This window comes from Furipterus horrens, unplaced genomic scaffold (assembly GCF_987537825.1).
Source record: "Furipterus horrens unplaced genomic scaffold, mFurHor1.1.pri manual_scaffold_9, whole genome shotgun sequence".
NCBI classification, from domain to species: Eukaryota; Metazoa; Chordata; class Mammalia; order Chiroptera; family Furipteridae; genus Furipterus; species Furipterus horrens.
The window spans coordinates 37,686,985-37,704,028 of NW_028327179.1; the positions used below are offsets into that span (position 1 = coordinate 37,686,985).

The following is a 17,044-nucleotide window of genomic DNA, read 5'->3' on the forward strand; positions in this document are numbered from 1 at the left end:
AGAATGGCAAACACCCTCTTAGAAGTATCAACATAATGAAAACAAGGAAAGACTATGAAAGTGTCACAGATGGAAATCTGTCATTCTTTGCAAGTATTGTGGATGAAAGTACAAATTCAAATATGGTGTCAATTGGAAAAAAGTAGGAAAAACACTGGGAGTTAGAATGAAATCACTATGATAAAGATGTACCCTTGGAGTTCAAGAGTCAGAGATGGAAAATGAATGGTTCTCACCGTCCATGAAGTCTATAATAGGCCAGCTGCAGTGCAAGCTGAATAAATGTATCAGGGTGAATCATCTTCTTCTTGGTTAGCTTTTTGCCAAAAGGTGTAAAGGAATATGCCACAATCTGCAGATCAGATGTCTAACAAAAATAATTAAATAGGAACAGTGAAAATCACCTAAGGAGAACATCCCAAAGATAACCAAATTATACTTATTGTTAAAGTAATTATCAAACATAATTAAAGGTATTAAAGCTATACTTTAAGTGTTTCATGCTGTCATGCTTAGATACAAGCCAAGTTTTTATACATAGTAGTTAAAAGAGAAAGCATTACTATCCAAGAGAAAAGTGAAAAATCTACCTGCTTGAGATATTGGGCTTTAGCTTGGTTGATGTCATTTAATACTTTCTCATCCACAGTGAAAACAAGCTCCTCTGGAAGTGGTATATCCCGTACTTTCTCTGAACCCTGAAAATAGGGATGAATTAAGAATATTATATCTATAAAAATATGAGGAGAAAAGGATAAAATATTTGTTCTAACATACCTTCCATCTGCCTTCATTCTCTAAAACCTTCTCATCAACATAATAGCTGACGTTTACCATAACCATTGCATCGTAAGGAGCATGCTAAAACAAAAATACACAATATTTTGAATACTTTATATCAAGTTAAAACTTGACCCAATTTTTTTTCACTTTTCCTCCATTATTAACACATGAAAAAGTGCAGAATTCTCAAATGCCATTATTGCCTAATGATAAAGATATGGATATTATACAGTATAGTGATTGCTATATTTTATTTTCTGAGAAAGAACAAATATTTAAAGTTGGAAGCATTTAATTAGGGCTCATGAGGTAAATGGGGAGGGTGTGAAGTAAACATGAACCATTTAGAGAAAATAATTGCTATTTGTACTGGAAGTCAAAACAGGTGTATGTTTGCAGTGCTAAGATGTTCTGGAACCGAGCACTGTGTAAAAGCCAATGGGGATGGGAGACTACTGAAGGCTAAATTGAGGGTGGATATGAACTTCAGGTAAAGGCATAGGCCCCCTAGATGAGTATGAAAAAGCCTAACAATTTTGTGTACATATATACAACAGTACTTTGAATAGGCAGAATTCTCAAGGTTGAAGGAATGTGGGAAAGATGGGCCGAATTATAGGGTGTTAAGAGGTTTGAAAGCTATATATTTAGAGAAATGAACTGCAGTGAGTGAATTTTTCCATCATTTATTTTGAAGGACAAACTTTTTGCCTTATTTTCTCCATGTTCCTTTGATGACAATTACTGTTACAGATGGGGGGTTTTCTGTGTTACTGCTACCACTTTACATTAACCACAGTTGCCATTCATGAACTGAATGTGACACTGCTAGCCTTGGGAAGGAAAAAGAAAAGCTTAAAATATAAACCCAGCCCACCCGGGCCCAGGTTCAGAAGGAGTAATTAGGAGCCTAAAATATCACCTCAACACTACACAGCTCTGCTGCCCTATATCATGGCCTAATGGGGCCTAGAGGCACAGTGTACTACTGTGAAATAGGTAGCAGCCAAATATCAGAAAAGGCTCACATGGGAGGTCAGTGCAAGATGCATGAGCAGCTGGTCCCGCCTGTCAGCTCACTGGAAACTGACAAACCCCGTTCTCACTGCATCTCACAACTGTGTAGTGCTTTACAGCGTTACAGAGAATTTTCAAAGATATCACATACATTATTTCATTTAAGACAATAGTATTAGTCTCTAACTCTTTTACTGGAACCAGTTAGAAAGAGCAGAACTGATGGACATAAACCTCTTCAACTTATAATTCTACTCATCCATCTCTTGGTGGAAAACTAATAATTTCAAAAAAAGAAAAAGAAAACATGAAAAATTCAAATGCTTTCCTAATGCTTTGTTTGTTCACATTAGTTTGACCTTTTTTTTTTTCATTTATATGAAGGCAATATGTGTAACATACTATTTAAAAATGTGCACTTTGCTTCTGAGTCCAAACCCCACCATGAGAAAGTTACTTAATTCTTTAAGTAAACTGCCTCATCTGTTAGTAGGGATAATAATATCAATATCTATTCTCATACAGCTGCTGTGAAAAATGATTTTGAAAATGTTTATAAAGTAAGTGCTTATACAGAACCTGGCTCACAGCAATAATTAGTAACTGCTGTTGTATTAACAACTAATTTTATTACATGCTTCTTATGTGTCCTTCACAGAGCCTGTGTAGATAAACCCAGGATTTTCAATCCCAAGAGGGAAATGTGATTCATTAGTACAATCACAAAAGTACATATTCAAGCACCAACGGAAGAGAGCAACATGGCTTTGACTTAAAAGCAGCTTTGCTTTTTGACTAATGATGTTTTACATAGGTTAAACTGCATTTTCTGTAGCATCTCAGGCTGCAAGGGAAACTTACACAGAATTTTAAAAGCAGCTTATCATGTGGAGAAAGTCAGATTGATTTTATACAAACACGGGTACTAATGCCTGTGTATAAAATGTCCATACACTTCCTACAGGAAAGCATCTCAGTTGTGTTGAGATGTATGCTCATAATGAGACCAATATTCTTTATCAAAGATAGGATAATAATTTAAGTTATTTTCATCCTGAATTTGAGCAAACAGGATGTTGATGGTATCAGTAAAAAGCAAAGTAGTGCAGGGTTTTTTTTTTGTTGGGGAGAGGTTGGGAATGAGGGAGAAAAGCAAGAGGATGAGTTCCTGATGAGAGCAACTTAGCCCCAGGTAATAATATATTAAATAACATCCAGTTTGAACAATTTAAGATAGGGTGAAACAACACTCTCAAAATGAGAACAGGTTAAAAACTGGAAAATATAACTGCCAGGTGCCTATATAAAAATGGTCAATCAAAGCAAGGAAGACCACAGACACATGGGGAAAAGTATGGATAATACTAGGGTTAGTGTTGGAACAAACAGACAGGGAAAGACTGAGAGGACGAAGACAGTGTCAGTGTCGCATGAAGACAGGTCAAAGAAGAGATGGCGGGCAAAAGTCAGGGGGCAGTCACCTCCTTTACGAAGGATCATTTCCAGGGACTGGTGAGGATATAAGCCAGACTGAGAAGGTGAAGAAGAATCAAACAAGGAACTGAAGAAAACTGAGGCAATTAACAAGAAATATTTTGTCAACACTGGGCTCCAAGGAAGAGCAGAGACGACAAAACTTCAAAATGACTCATGGCAGCCTTTTACTCTGATGAACTACTACAATAGATATCTAGATTTCTTACCTGCTCATCAACCACTCCACCTTTCTATGTGATAATAACAACTTTGATTTAATTTAGGCAGCCACCACATACCTTTGTGGTGGTTTGAATAAGAGTGATTCTACCTCTAGGTTCCAAGGTTTGCCATGTGACCAGGCCAGGCAGACCAGAGCACCTGATTCCCTGGAATGGGCACATGGTTCATACATGCTGATCACAGCCAAGGAGCATTATTCCCAGGACTCTTGCTGGAACCCCTCGGGGGGAAACTGGCCATTAATCACAGGGAACACGAATCTATGAAGAGAGCTATGAAGACATGATATTTTGGGTACAACAATCACATGGGGTAGTCTACCTAAAAGAAAGCCAAACATAGAAGAGTAGTACCAAAAAATAAAGAGTATTTTTCTAACGGAAGAACTTGGGCTCTGGAAGTCAGCCTTACCCAAATTTAGCTGTACCCCTATGCCAACAAATATCTTAAGCTAATGCCAGTTAGATTTAGGTTTCTATCACCTAAAACTAAATAAATACTGATAAAACAAGCATTGAACCCAGATTAATGTAACAGGTCTTTTTAGTATTTTATAGTCACTAAAAGCTTTTAGAGGAAGGCCACCAAAAACTAACAAAAAATCTACATTGTACTACTTTATGCCAAATTATACACTTTATGAAAACTGTTACAATGAGATTACAAACGTATATTGCAACTCTAACTTAGGTTGATTTTTTAATTTTCTTGATTCATAGGCCTCCTGAATGTCCAACAGAAAATGGCAAGATAGAGCTAATGAGGAAGACCATGGGAGAACAGAAGAGAAACAAGACTTTTTTCGTTGTTGTTTTTTAGAAAGAAGGTAAAAGTGTATATTAAACAACAGACATTTCAATATCTCAACACATGGGAAGTTCAAGCAGAGACCGCCTAGCCTGGAGGCTCGCGGTCAGGCAAGGTACGTCACGCGCGGAGGCTGCGCGCAACGAGGAGGCGGTCCAGAAAAGATCGAGGCGGAAGCAGCGTCAGCAGCAGCAACAACAGCCATCTGCCTTCACCTGTAACAAGTGCGGCAGGGATTGTCACTCCCGAGTCGGACTGCACAGCCATTCTCGGCGGTGCAGATAGACTCTCAAGAAGCTACGCCATCGTCTCTCGAGACGGACGGCTGCCGACGACGACGAAATAAATAATGTTCCTAAGATCATGTGTTATTTTAGGAAAATAGTTACAAAATTACTAGGTAAATAAAGAAATATATCCACATATACTTCTGTGTGCTTAGTACATATACATAATGCTATATAATATCTTTTAAAATAGGTTGGGCCCTGGCTGGCCAGCTCAGTTGGTTAGAGCAGCATCCATCCCTATATGGCAAGGTTGTGGGTTTGATCCCTGGTCAGGACACATACAAGAAACAACCAATGAATGCATAAGTAAGTGAAATAACAAACTGATGCTTCTCTCTCTCTCTCACTCTCCCTTCCTCTTTCTCTCTAAAATCAATAAATAAGTTGTAATTCTCAACAGTGAATTTTAAAGAGCTTATGTTACATGAAAATATATGCAAATTTCACTTTGCAGATAAACACCAAACTATTAGCTTTACTACTGAAAATAACTTGTCCTATACGCTACGTTCACTGAGAATTCATAACTAAACCTTTTACAATTACACCATAAAACTGAAGAAGTGTTTACTCATACCACCACAGCACAGCATAAATATTGTAGCTTACTGCCAGTAAATCAATCTAAAAGATTAAAAGAAAAAAATAACTTCAGTAGTTTACTTACATCACAATTACAGCCAAATACTCCATTAGAAAAGGAAATCAAGTTATAGGATTTGTCACCCCAGCGCACTGTTGGATCACCAGTGAGGATCATTGCAGTTACCTAAAATAAATTTTAAAGATTTTAATATTGATTTTAAATATTTATATGTTAAATATGCATAAATATATTTTCACTTTAAGATAAATCAAACTTAATAAATGATAACAGTTATACTCAAGAGAGTAATTCTGGCCCTGACTTTAGGTGTTTCTTAAAATCTCAAGAGGTGCACTCTCCCATCTGGGAACACGCCCACACCCTTCCCTCCTACCTCTTCTTCCCCCAGGGAGCATTACCCTTGCCTTTCTCTCTCCTAAGCTCAGAGCCCTTCTCTGCCTCTGTAACTTGTCTCCTGAGCCTGCGCAGCCCAGATGGCTCACTTCTACTATCTCCGTAACTTTCTAAATACACTTTCTCCTATAATTTGAAAAAAAAAAAAAAAAAAAACTCAAGAAATCCTCCATAAAAGAGAATGCTGGTACAGTACTCATAAGTGTTTAGAGAACATACAATTGAAAGAACAAGGCTTTTACAACTTGAATCATAGTAAGCAGCCTTGATAAGTTTAGTCATTAAAATGTAGTTACGAGAAGAATATTTCAAGATTTCAGATCCCTCTAAACCTATTTATCCAATGGTAGGTTTTGGTCCATTAGTGAGTCATGAAATCAACTTAGTGCATCATAGTAAGTATTCTTTACAAAAGGAAAGAATAAAATAAAACAAATATGAGAGTACATCACAGATAGGAATTACTCTTTTGTGAAACTTCAATTATGTAATGTGTGTGCACAGGTACATGTGTGTAGTGGGCTGCAGTCTACATGTATCTGATTGTAGATTGCAGTAAAAAGTTTGAACAATACTGCATTAAAACATATTTTTCCTCAAGAAGTTTGGGGAATCTTCTACCAAAAAGAAATTAAAATAAAGGAAAGGAAAAGTTGGTGGCTAGGTACAAGGTTTTTCAATTCTATATTATTTTATTGCTATCATTTAATATGCTTTATGAAATAATTTATTTTTAAAAGACTATGAGACTTCTAAAAATATGACTACTACCTGTTATTATTTCCCAGGAAATGATAATATTATCCCAGAGGAAAAAAATAAGGCCACATTTACCCTTAAAATCACTACATTCAGTTTGTTCAATAAAACCAAGTGATAAAATAAATTACCTACAGTTTGATATAATTCTTAGGACAGACCTCACCAACTAAGGTGTGAAGACACACTGGTGTGGGATTTAGGTAGGTTCTCATGTCATCTTTGGCACAAGAAGCTTCTTTAGCCCCGTGACCTGTGTAAATTTTCTGTATATTCATTCAATGAAAAGGTTGAGAAACACTGATATGTAATATACAAACAAATAGTCATACTTCTTTAAATAACATACAAGATTTAACCAAATGGGCCTAAACAATGTGGAAAGAATTCACGAAGCATTCTTTACCTATGTATAAGCTTCGGTTTGGTATATGTGAGAAGAAATAACAGAACAAGATAGTTACGTACCTGCGAATAATCTTCAGGTGTTACATGTGGGCTGCCGTCCTCTATGGAATATACCAGTAAACTACTCTGAATTTTTTCTAACATAGTCAAGTTCTCTGGATCAAGACTAATCAAATATTCTCGTGCCTAAAGAGCAAGGAGATAATGATTAAATCCAGGAGAGAAAGGCTCATTAAGAAAAGTATTTAGTTAATAACAGTGCATTTCATATTTGAAACTTGCTGGAATATCTTAACATTTCTCATCACAAGAAAAGAAATTCGTAACTATGAAGACATATTAACTAGACTTCCTGTGGTGATTATTTTACAATATATACAAATAGGGAATCATTATGTTATACACCTAAAAACAAAATAATGTTATATGCCAATTACACCTCAATAACAAAAGGAAAGTGTAAATTACAACCTTAGCCCATCGAGTTCGCTCCTCGCTAGTTAATGCTGCTATCCCAGGTCCATTGGGTTGACTATGGCACTTCTTGTGGATGTATGTCAACTGCCTTATGGAAGATTAAAGAAAGAAGATTCAAAAGAGTACAGGCAGGATCACAAGCTACTTTGGATTTTCTTAGGTCATAACTGTTATCAGTGTTTAAAAATTTTGATATTCAAAGAAAGGGATTATGATCTCAACACAATGGATTTATTCCATACCACATTATTTTTAAAAAGATGATTATGTTGTCAATTAACACCAAAAGTGTATTTGACAATAACTTAAGCAAATAAATTTGGTGTTTGGCTGATACAATTTATATTTTTAAAATGTACATGTACTCTATACCCAATTAATATTTGTGTATTTAACCCATGTAGTCATGTGTTGTTGTTACCTATAACCATCTTAAAGACTATTAGCTAAGAATCAATTACTTCCCAGTCACCCCCATATACTCCCAGTCTGATGAGTTTCATGTATTTTAAAATATATGGCAGGTAAATAACAGGTTTCTTCTACAAAAAAAAAGAACAAAAAAAACTTTTATCAGTCAAAAAATCCACAGAGGTTTATTTTCAGCGTCACTTCCTAATGGCTAGCAGCCATCCCTTATTTGTGGCTTTTTCATGCAAAACGGGGAAAAATGTCATTTATTTGCATAATTTCCTCTGTTCCTTAATTATTTCTGTAATACTGATGAAGAAATAAATTCCTCCCTCTTTGTTTGTACACTAATAGAGTCCAGTGGAACACGTGGGGGCTTTTCCACCAAACGATCTGCAAAGGAAGCAACTTGCCTTCCCTCTCCCTGCTTTTTTGTCTTTGCTGACTCAAATCTTGCTTCAATTACAAATGAAGTTTCTGCAGCTGGTGGTTATGTGGTGGGCACAGTAACTAGGTATGACTTCTGAATGCTAAAGTAATAAAATCTACCTCAGTCTTCCCATATAATACTGGTTGCTGTTCTTCCCTTATCACCTCATATCACCAGTTTTGACTATGAAACTTTTCCCTGCTCCCTGATAATGGCTATTTTCATATTCAATGGGAAGTGACCACCTCATAAAAGGTGGTTATTATCACAGAGGAATTACCAGGGAACATGTATTAAACCTGAAATGATATTTTCAGTTTGAAAATAAAAGGTCAGATAATACCTGCCTAAATCTTCCCCATTAGGAAGTCCATACTACCGAAAGTAACCTCTATCAAAATCCCAATGGCATTTTTTCACAGAAATAGAAAAAATCCTAGAACTCACAAGAAACCACAAAAACTCTGAATAGTCAAAACAATGTGAGCCAGAAGACCAAAGCTGGAGGTATCACAGCTCCGGATTTCAAAATAAATATATTATAAAGCTACAGTGACCAAAATAGTATGGTATTGGCATAAAAACAGACATATGGACCAATGGAACAGAACAGAAAGCCCCAAAATAAATCCACTTATATACAGTTAGCTGAGGTTGCCAGGGGTGCCAAGAATACACAAGAAAAGAATAGTCTCTTAAATAAATGGTGTTGGGAAAACTGGACTGTCACATAAAAAAGAATAAACTGGACCCCTATCTTGTACCATACAAAAAACCCAACTCAAAATGGACTAAAGGTTTAAATGTAAGATCTCAAACAATAAAACTTCTAGAAGAACACAAAGGGGAAAAAAAGCTTCTGACATCAACCTTGGAAAGTACTTCTTGGATACGACAACAAAAGCACAAGCAACAAAAATAAAAAAGAGTGGGATGGTATCAAACTAACAGCTTCTGCACAGTAAACAACAAAATGAAAAGGCAACCTACAGACTTTGAGAAAATATTTGTAAAACCATATATCTGATAAGATGTTAACATCCAAATCATATAAGGAACCCCTGCAACTCAATAGCAAAAAAACAAATAATTTGATTTTTAAAATGGGCAGCTGAACAGACATTTTTCCAAAGAAGATATACAAATGGCCAACAGGTACATGAAAAGGTGCTCAGTATCACTACTTATCAAGGAAATGTAAATTAGAACCACAGTATATCACATCACATCTGCTAGGGTGTTTATTATCAAAAAGATAAGTGTTGACAAAGAAGTGGACAAAAAGGAACCCTTGTGCACTATTGGTGAGAATGTCAATTGATGCAGCCGCTATGGAAAACAATATAGAGATTCCTCAAGAATTTAATAATATAGAACTACTCAAGAACTACTATATGATCCAGCATTCCAAGCTCTAGGTACTTAGCTAAAGGAATTGAAATCAGGATCTCGAAGAGACATCTGCACTCCCTTGTTCACTGCAGCATTATTCACAATTGCCAAGAGGTGGATGCAATTTAAATATCCATTGACAAATGAAAGGATAAACAAATATATATACCTACAATGGAATATTATTCGGGCTTTTTAAAAAGGAAAAAATCCTGCCATTTGTAGCAACATGGATGAACCAGAAGGACATTACACTAAGTGAAATAGGCCAGACACAGAAGGGCAAATACCAATTCAATGAGGTGTCTAAAATATTCCAACCACCTAGAAGTAGAATAGAATGGTGCTTGCCAGAGGCTGAGGTAAGGAGGAGATTGAGGAGGTATCAGTCAAAGGGTACAGAGTTTTAGTTATAAAAGATGAGTAAGTCCTAGAAATCTACCATATAGCACAAGGCCTAGAGTTAACAACACTGTATTGAATACTTAAAATTTGCTAAGAGAGTAGCTTTTAAGTGTTATTATTACAAAAATTACTAATAATAAAGAGGACAGGAAACTGTTGGAAGTGATGGATATGTTTATGGTATAGATTGTGGTGATGGTTTCATGAGTGAATACTTATCTCCAAACTCATCAAGTTGCACAAGGTATGTACAGCTTTTTATATGTCAATCATATATCAATATAGTAGTTTAAAAAATAAATTATCTGTTCAAACAAATAAGATATATCAATTTGGTAACTAGGATAACTTCTCCTTTCCTATAATAAGGCTATTTAAGTACCTGTTTTTCAGCTACACATGTACTTTTGGACATTGAAAAGCATAAAGATTTGTATTAACATTTACATTTCAGAATCATACATCTTTAAAAATGTCCTATTCTTGATATTTCTTCACAATCTGGTTTCTGCCTTCATTACTGTCAACTCATTCTTTGATTTATTGTATTCTGGTTTTGTCCTCCAATGATTATTTTGAAACCATATTTCTGAAACTTACCAACAGAGTCCTTTAAAACATACCTAGTAGCTTTATCTCAGTCTTATTTTCCTCATTGTAGAGTTTTAACACACAACAGTAAATCTTAAAATTATCTCCGGCCTTGGCTTTGTAGTATTATTCCACTGTGGTCGTCCCACCTCATGACCACTCAGTCTTCTTCATTGACTATTTGTTCTTTCACTGCCAATTGTGTTTCCCCAAATTTCTATCACTAGCCTCCCCCAACCTCTGCTACAATTTCTCTCTTAGTAATTTCATTCTCTTTTTTAATAGCTTCAACTATGACCTTTATGTAAGAGGCAGCCAAATGTCTAACTTCAACCCCATTTTCTCGGTAAATTTCTGATACCAAATTACCAAATTTCCAAATTCTTGCTGACATCTCTACTTCAGTTTCTGCCATCATTTCAAATGAGGTGTACAGTAATCTCTCTCTATATCGCAGTACACTTATCGCAGCCTCACTGTATTGTGGAATTTTTAAAAATACTATATTTATTTATTGCGGATTTTTCACTATATCGCAGGATTTTGCGGTACTGTATACGTATGTTGTTAAAGTTACGTAGGTTTAAGAGTGTAGAATATGTTTAAGAACATAAGTAGTGTTTATGAAAGTGTGGAAAAGGTTAATAAGGGAGTGGGAAAGGTTAATAAGGGACTGGGAACGGTTTATAAGAGTGTGGGAAGCGTTTACAAAGCCTTAAAATATATATAAATACTAAAATAAATGTAAGGTTCCTACTTCGCATATTTTCACCTATCGCAGGGGTGTCTAGAACATAATACCCGCGATAAGTGAGGGAGTACTGCAAATTTTTAAATTATCTCCCTGCTCCCATCCCACAATTTAAAAGAAATTTATCTTAGAAGAATACATAGGCATAAATCTTCATGATCTTGGATTAGGCAATTTTAAAAAATATAACAACAGAAGCACAAGCAACCAAAAATAATTAGATAAATTGGACTTTGTCAAAATTAAAACTTTTGTGCTCCAAAGGGGCCATGAAGACAGTGAAAAGGCAGTTCCAAAATGGAAGAAAAATATTTCAAATTATATATCTGATAAGAGACTTATACATAGAATGTATAAAGACTTACAACTCAATAATAAAAAGACAAATAACCCAATTAAAAATTGGCAAAGAATTTGAATAGGCATTCCTTCAATGAAGATATACAAATGGCCAATAAGCACATGAAGAGACGTTCAACATTATTTTAATTATGGGAGAGCAAATAAAAACCACAGTGACAGAATACTTCACACCAACTAGGATGGCTATAATAAAAAAGAGACAATAACAAGTGTTGGTAAGGATGTGAAGAAACTGCTGATGTGAATGTAAAATGGTGCAGTCACGCTGGAAAAGTGTCAGTTCCTCAGATGGTTAAACAAAGACCCCGCAATTCCACTCCTACAGATTCGAAGAGAAATTAAAGCATATGTCCACACAAAAACCTTTACACAGGTGTTCAAAGTCCATCAGCTGATGAATGAGTAAATAAAATGCAGCATAGTCATAGAAAGGAATACTCTTCAGTCATAAAAAAGGAGGTACAAATACATGCTACAACATGGATGACACTTGAAAACATTACACTAAGTGAAAAAGCCAGACAAAAAAGGCCATATATGATTCTATTTCTATAAAATGTCCAGAAGAGACACGTCTACAGAAATATAAAATCAGTTGGTGGCTGCTTATGGCGGGTGGTGTAGAAGTGTTTGGGAGATATGGGAGGTGACTGCTATTAGGGTAAGAGTTGGGGTGCAATAGGGAGTTACTGTTTATGGGTATAGGGTTAATTTGGGGATGACAAAAACTGATTGTGGAGATGGTTACACAATTCTGTGAATATTCAAAAATGCTGAATTGTATATTTTAAGTGGGTAAAAGTATGCTGTGAGAATTGTATTGCAATAAAGCTGTCATTAAAAGGTAGAAAAAAAGAATTGAAATGGTACTTTCTCTTCTGCTGTCTTCTCCTATTATAATACTATCTGCCTACTTGTCCAAGTTGAAAAACCTCCATCAATTTAATCTTTCCTTTCTTTCAGAATTCCAGTCACCAAGTCTTACTAATTTTTTCCCCAAAACATTTTCTACATTTGTGCCATCTTTTAAAGTCCCAACTTCTTATTTCTTTCCTGGATTACTGTAGATTTTAATACATCTTTTTAAGACTCCAACTCACTAAGATTCAGAATCTGACCAATCTATCTGCCTCTTCTAATATGTATTTTATTGTACATTTCTATATAAAATTTCCTAATGCACAGGACTAGCTTGATTACTCAATTCACACACACACACACACACACACACACACACACACACTTTTGCTTTGCATTAAGGAAGGGGAATTTAAAAATAAAACCTGGTAACTAATATCTTGTCACCCCACCTGCATGTAAAGACAGAAATAAATGATTTTAATAAAACATTATGATCAATATAACAGAGATAAATATGAGGCATATAAAGAAACTAAAGGAGGAGATCCTTGGGGCTTGAAGTTAGGGAAGAGAACAGAAAATCAGGGAATAGTTGATCTTGCGGTGACAGGTGAACAGACACAAAGCATGAGTAAGAATGCTTATCAAGAGGTAGACAAGGCAGGAGAGGGCATTCCAAATAAAAAGCATGAGTACATGCAAGGACCACAGATAATTGATATGTCACAAGAACTGTAATCAGAGAAATAGGGTAGGAGTATAGGAGGCACAAGGAGGAGGAGCAGGTCACAAGGCTGAAAAGATAGGCAAAGGTCAAATCTAGACCACTGCTAAGGAACTGGGGCTTTATTCTAGACTTCAAGGAACCATTTAAGAATTTTAATCGAAAGTGAAATATAATCAAATTTGAGTTCTAAAGACTGATGACTGTAGAGAATGTATGGAGGCAAGAAAATTACCATGAGGTTGAATTAACAGAGTTAAAAAACTGAAAATAATTTTTACTTTTTAAGAGCAAAAAAAAAAAAAATCCAAATTTTTCTGTCGATTCTCTTGATTTTTAAATAGGGATTCAAATTCTCTGTTATCCAAGAAAAACAGGATAAAACCTTTTTTTTTTAATGTGTAAAACTACCCCTTCTTCATGCCACATACAAAAATCAATTCTAGGCCCTGGTTGGTATGACTCAGTGGGTTGAGCACTGGCCTGCAGGCCAAAAGGTTACCAGTTCAATTCCCAGTCAGGGCACATGCCTGGGTTCCGGGCCAGGTTCCCAGTTGGAGGCATGTGAGAAGCAACTGGTCCATGTTTATAAAAATCAATTCTAGGCAGACTGTTAATGTAAATGTGAAAGGCAAAACAATAAAACCCCAGTACACAAAATAAGAAAATATCTTGATATTGGGTTAGGGAAAAAATTTAAAAACCAGAACACAAAAAGTATAACCCATATGGTAAAAGGTTAATAAATTGGACTACATTCAATTTAAGAACTTTTGTTGGTTAAAATGACACCTTTAATAGAACAAAAGGAAAGTGATAAACACCTTCTCTGTGGGTTTCAACACATAAAACCAATGGAAATAAATAAAGAACTCCTACAATACTCATACACTAGCAGAAGTACTCATTGTATACTTATTTTGAAAAACTGACACTATCTACTGAAGGAAATGTACCCTAATACTCAGCAAGTCCTCTCCTGGGTGTGCTCAGACAGAAATGCAGGCATATGTGCATCAAAAGACTTACATAAGAATTTTCACAGCAGCATTTTTGTACTAACAAAAACAATAAGAAACCTAAATGATTACCCTTGGGAAGTGGGGAAAGCATAGTAACTGGGAAATGTTACCAGGGGCATTTCTAGAGTACTAGAAATGTTCTGTCTTGACCTGGGTGGTGGTTATATGAGTATTTAGCTGTATACTTCTGTGTGCGCTTTTGTACATGTTTGGAATACTTAATAAAAATAATTTTTAGAAGACACAGATATGTACAACTCAACATTTATAAGACAATCTGTGAAATCTGAACAACTGATGATACATTAGAGATATTAAAGGAATAATTTTTTAGAAGAAGCAAGTCATTCAGCATAATACTACTGTATATGTATATTTTTAATAGTTCTCACATTTTCAAGATACATACTAATATATTTAAGATCCAAGATGGCAGAGGAGTAAGTGGGAGCTACACTAAACTCCTCCTAGTACCCATCTGGAATTACAACTAAATCGTAGAGCAAGCGTCCTGAATAACCAACTGAACACTAACTGGAGAGAAGCCTTATAACCACAGACAGACAGAAGAAGCCACTTCACCACAATGAGATGGTAGGGAGTGCAGAGAAGGCGAGAGAGGGCTGGCTGGGCTCCCATAGGCAGCGTTAAAGTTCTGGAAGAATATTTCAGTGGCTATGGGGTTCCCCTGAGAAGTGTGGGGGCTAGACCCCAAACTGGGCTCCCCAGTATACAGCAGCAGAGTCTGAAAGGAGCCCAGATAACATCCAGCTGTGAAAAGCAGCAGGGTTTCAAACTGCCAAAGAGAGATGACTGGAGATGCAGAGAGCCTCTTAAAGGGCGAGAGCAAAAATTTCATTTGCAGCCACTTACCCTGGGCTCTGGCAGAGGAAGGGCAGAGTGGACTAGAGATGCATGAGGAGAGTCTGGGGTTGGTAGGTCTGGGGAGAGAACTGAAGAACCAGCCATCAGGATCCCTGTGCTGAGTCATTCTCCATACTGTAGGAGCCAATATTCTCAGGCAGAGCACTCTCCTCCAAATGGGATCAGCCTGAGGGTAAGCAATAGCCTGGCCCACAGGAATTACTCTGTCCCATCCTGTGGAGATTAAGGCAGGCTGCTGATTAGAGCTTGATTAGTTTAAACACTGATCAGTTTAGCAACTCATTACTTAACAACTAAAGTGAAAAATACAAAGCAGCAGCCAAAATGGGAATACAAAGAAACAGAGCCCATATGAAAGAACAAGAGAATTCTCCAGAAGAAGAATTAGATGAAATGAATGCAAGCAATGAATCAGATAGACAGTTCAGAGTAATGATTATAAGGATACTCAACAGCATGAAAAAAGGCATAGAAACCATAAAAAAGGACCAGTCAGAAATAAAGAATGCAATGTCTGAAATTAATAATACACTGGAAAGAATAAACAGTTGGTTAAATGAAGGAGGATCAAATCAGGGATTTGGAAGACAAGGTAGAAATGTTACTCACAGGCACAGCAGCAAGAAGAAACAAAGAATTTTAAAAAATGAGGAGAGCTTAAGACACATTTTGGACAGCTTGAAGTGTAACAACATCTGCATCATTGGATTACCATAAGTAGAAGAGAGCAAGCAAGGGATCAAGAACCTACCTGAAGAAATAATGAACAAAAGTTTTCCTGATCTGGTGAAGGAAAAAGACATATAAGTTCAGGAAGCACAGAGAGTCCCAAACAACTCGGACCCAAGAAGCCTATATTGAGACGCATCATAATTAAAATGACAAGGCTGAAAGGGAAAGAATCCTAAAAGCCCCAAGAGAAAAGCAGATACATACCTACAAGGGAGCACCAATTAGACTGTCATCTGATTACTCAACAGAAATATTTCAGGCCAGACAGCAGTGGTGTGAAATATTCAAGGCGATGAAAAGCAAGAATCTACAACCAAGGCTACTTTACCCAGCAAGGCTGTCATTTAACATCAACAGGCAAAAACTACAGGTGTTCCCCTTAAGATCAGGAACAAGACAGGGATGTTTGCTTTCACCTCTCTTATTCAACATAGTACTGGAAGTCCTAGCCACAGAAATCAGACAAGAAGAAGAAGTAAAAGGTATCCAAATTGAAAAGAAAGAGGTAAAATGGTCTTTATTTGAAGATAACATGATACTATATATAGAGAACCCAAAAAATTCCACCAAAAACCTACTAGAACTGATAAATGAATTCAGCAAAGTAGAATACAAAATTAATATTCAGAAATCAGCTGCATTTTTATATGCCAGTAATGAACTAACAGAAAGGGAAATTAAAAAAACAATCCCATTCACAATTGCTTCAAAAAGAATAAACCTAGGGATATATGCACATAGACTTCCGGCCAAGATGGAGGCATCTGCCTCCATAACTAAGAAGGAATACAACTACCTTGAAACTAGAAACAACCAGAAGTTCCAGAAAATCAAACTGCATGGAAGCCCAGCAAACAAGGATATAAAGAAGAAATACTCATCCAGACAGGCTGGAGGGGCGAAGCCAAGGCGGAGAGGATGCGGTGTGGTAGTGGCAACAGCAGCGGCAGTGGCAGGCCGGCAGAAAGTGTAGTCACATGTTTTGAAAAGTCAGGAGGGGCGCCTCTGAAGCGTTTCCAGCTCCTCACCAGACCTCGCAGCTCACCGTCCCAGCACCGGGGAAAATCAAGCCTCATTGCTTCTGACTGTGCAGACCAGTGGGGATTGGACTGGAGGCAGAAACTGCCGGTCTCAGCAGAGTCCACTTGTTTAAAGGGCCCCCACGGTCATAGAACATCCGCAGACCCACCCACTCTGGGAACGACAGCCAGGGCAGC

The 17,044-nt window shown here is 36.6% G+C and overlaps 1 protein-coding gene across 1 annotated transcript in view; it reads right to left on the reverse strand.

Annotated features, from left to right (window-relative positions):
* CROT (carnitine O-octanoyltransferase) overlaps positions 1–17,044 on the reverse strand; it is a 51,975-nt gene that overhangs the window by 13,698 nt on the left and 21,233 nt on the right. Inside the window, exons 8-13 of the mRNA XM_090287270.1 lie at positions 7,255–7,348; positions 6,844–6,969; positions 5,284–5,385; positions 778–861; positions 591–698; positions 237–367 (exon numbers count right to left, since the gene is read on the reverse strand). Of these exons, the coding sequence (XP_090143396.1) occupies positions 237–367; positions 591–698; positions 778–861; positions 5,284–5,385; positions 6,844–6,969; positions 7,255–7,348 (645 nt within the window). The remainder of the gene's footprint in view (positions 1–236; positions 368–590; positions 699–777; positions 862–5,283; positions 5,386–6,843; positions 6,970–7,254; positions 7,349–17,044) is intronic.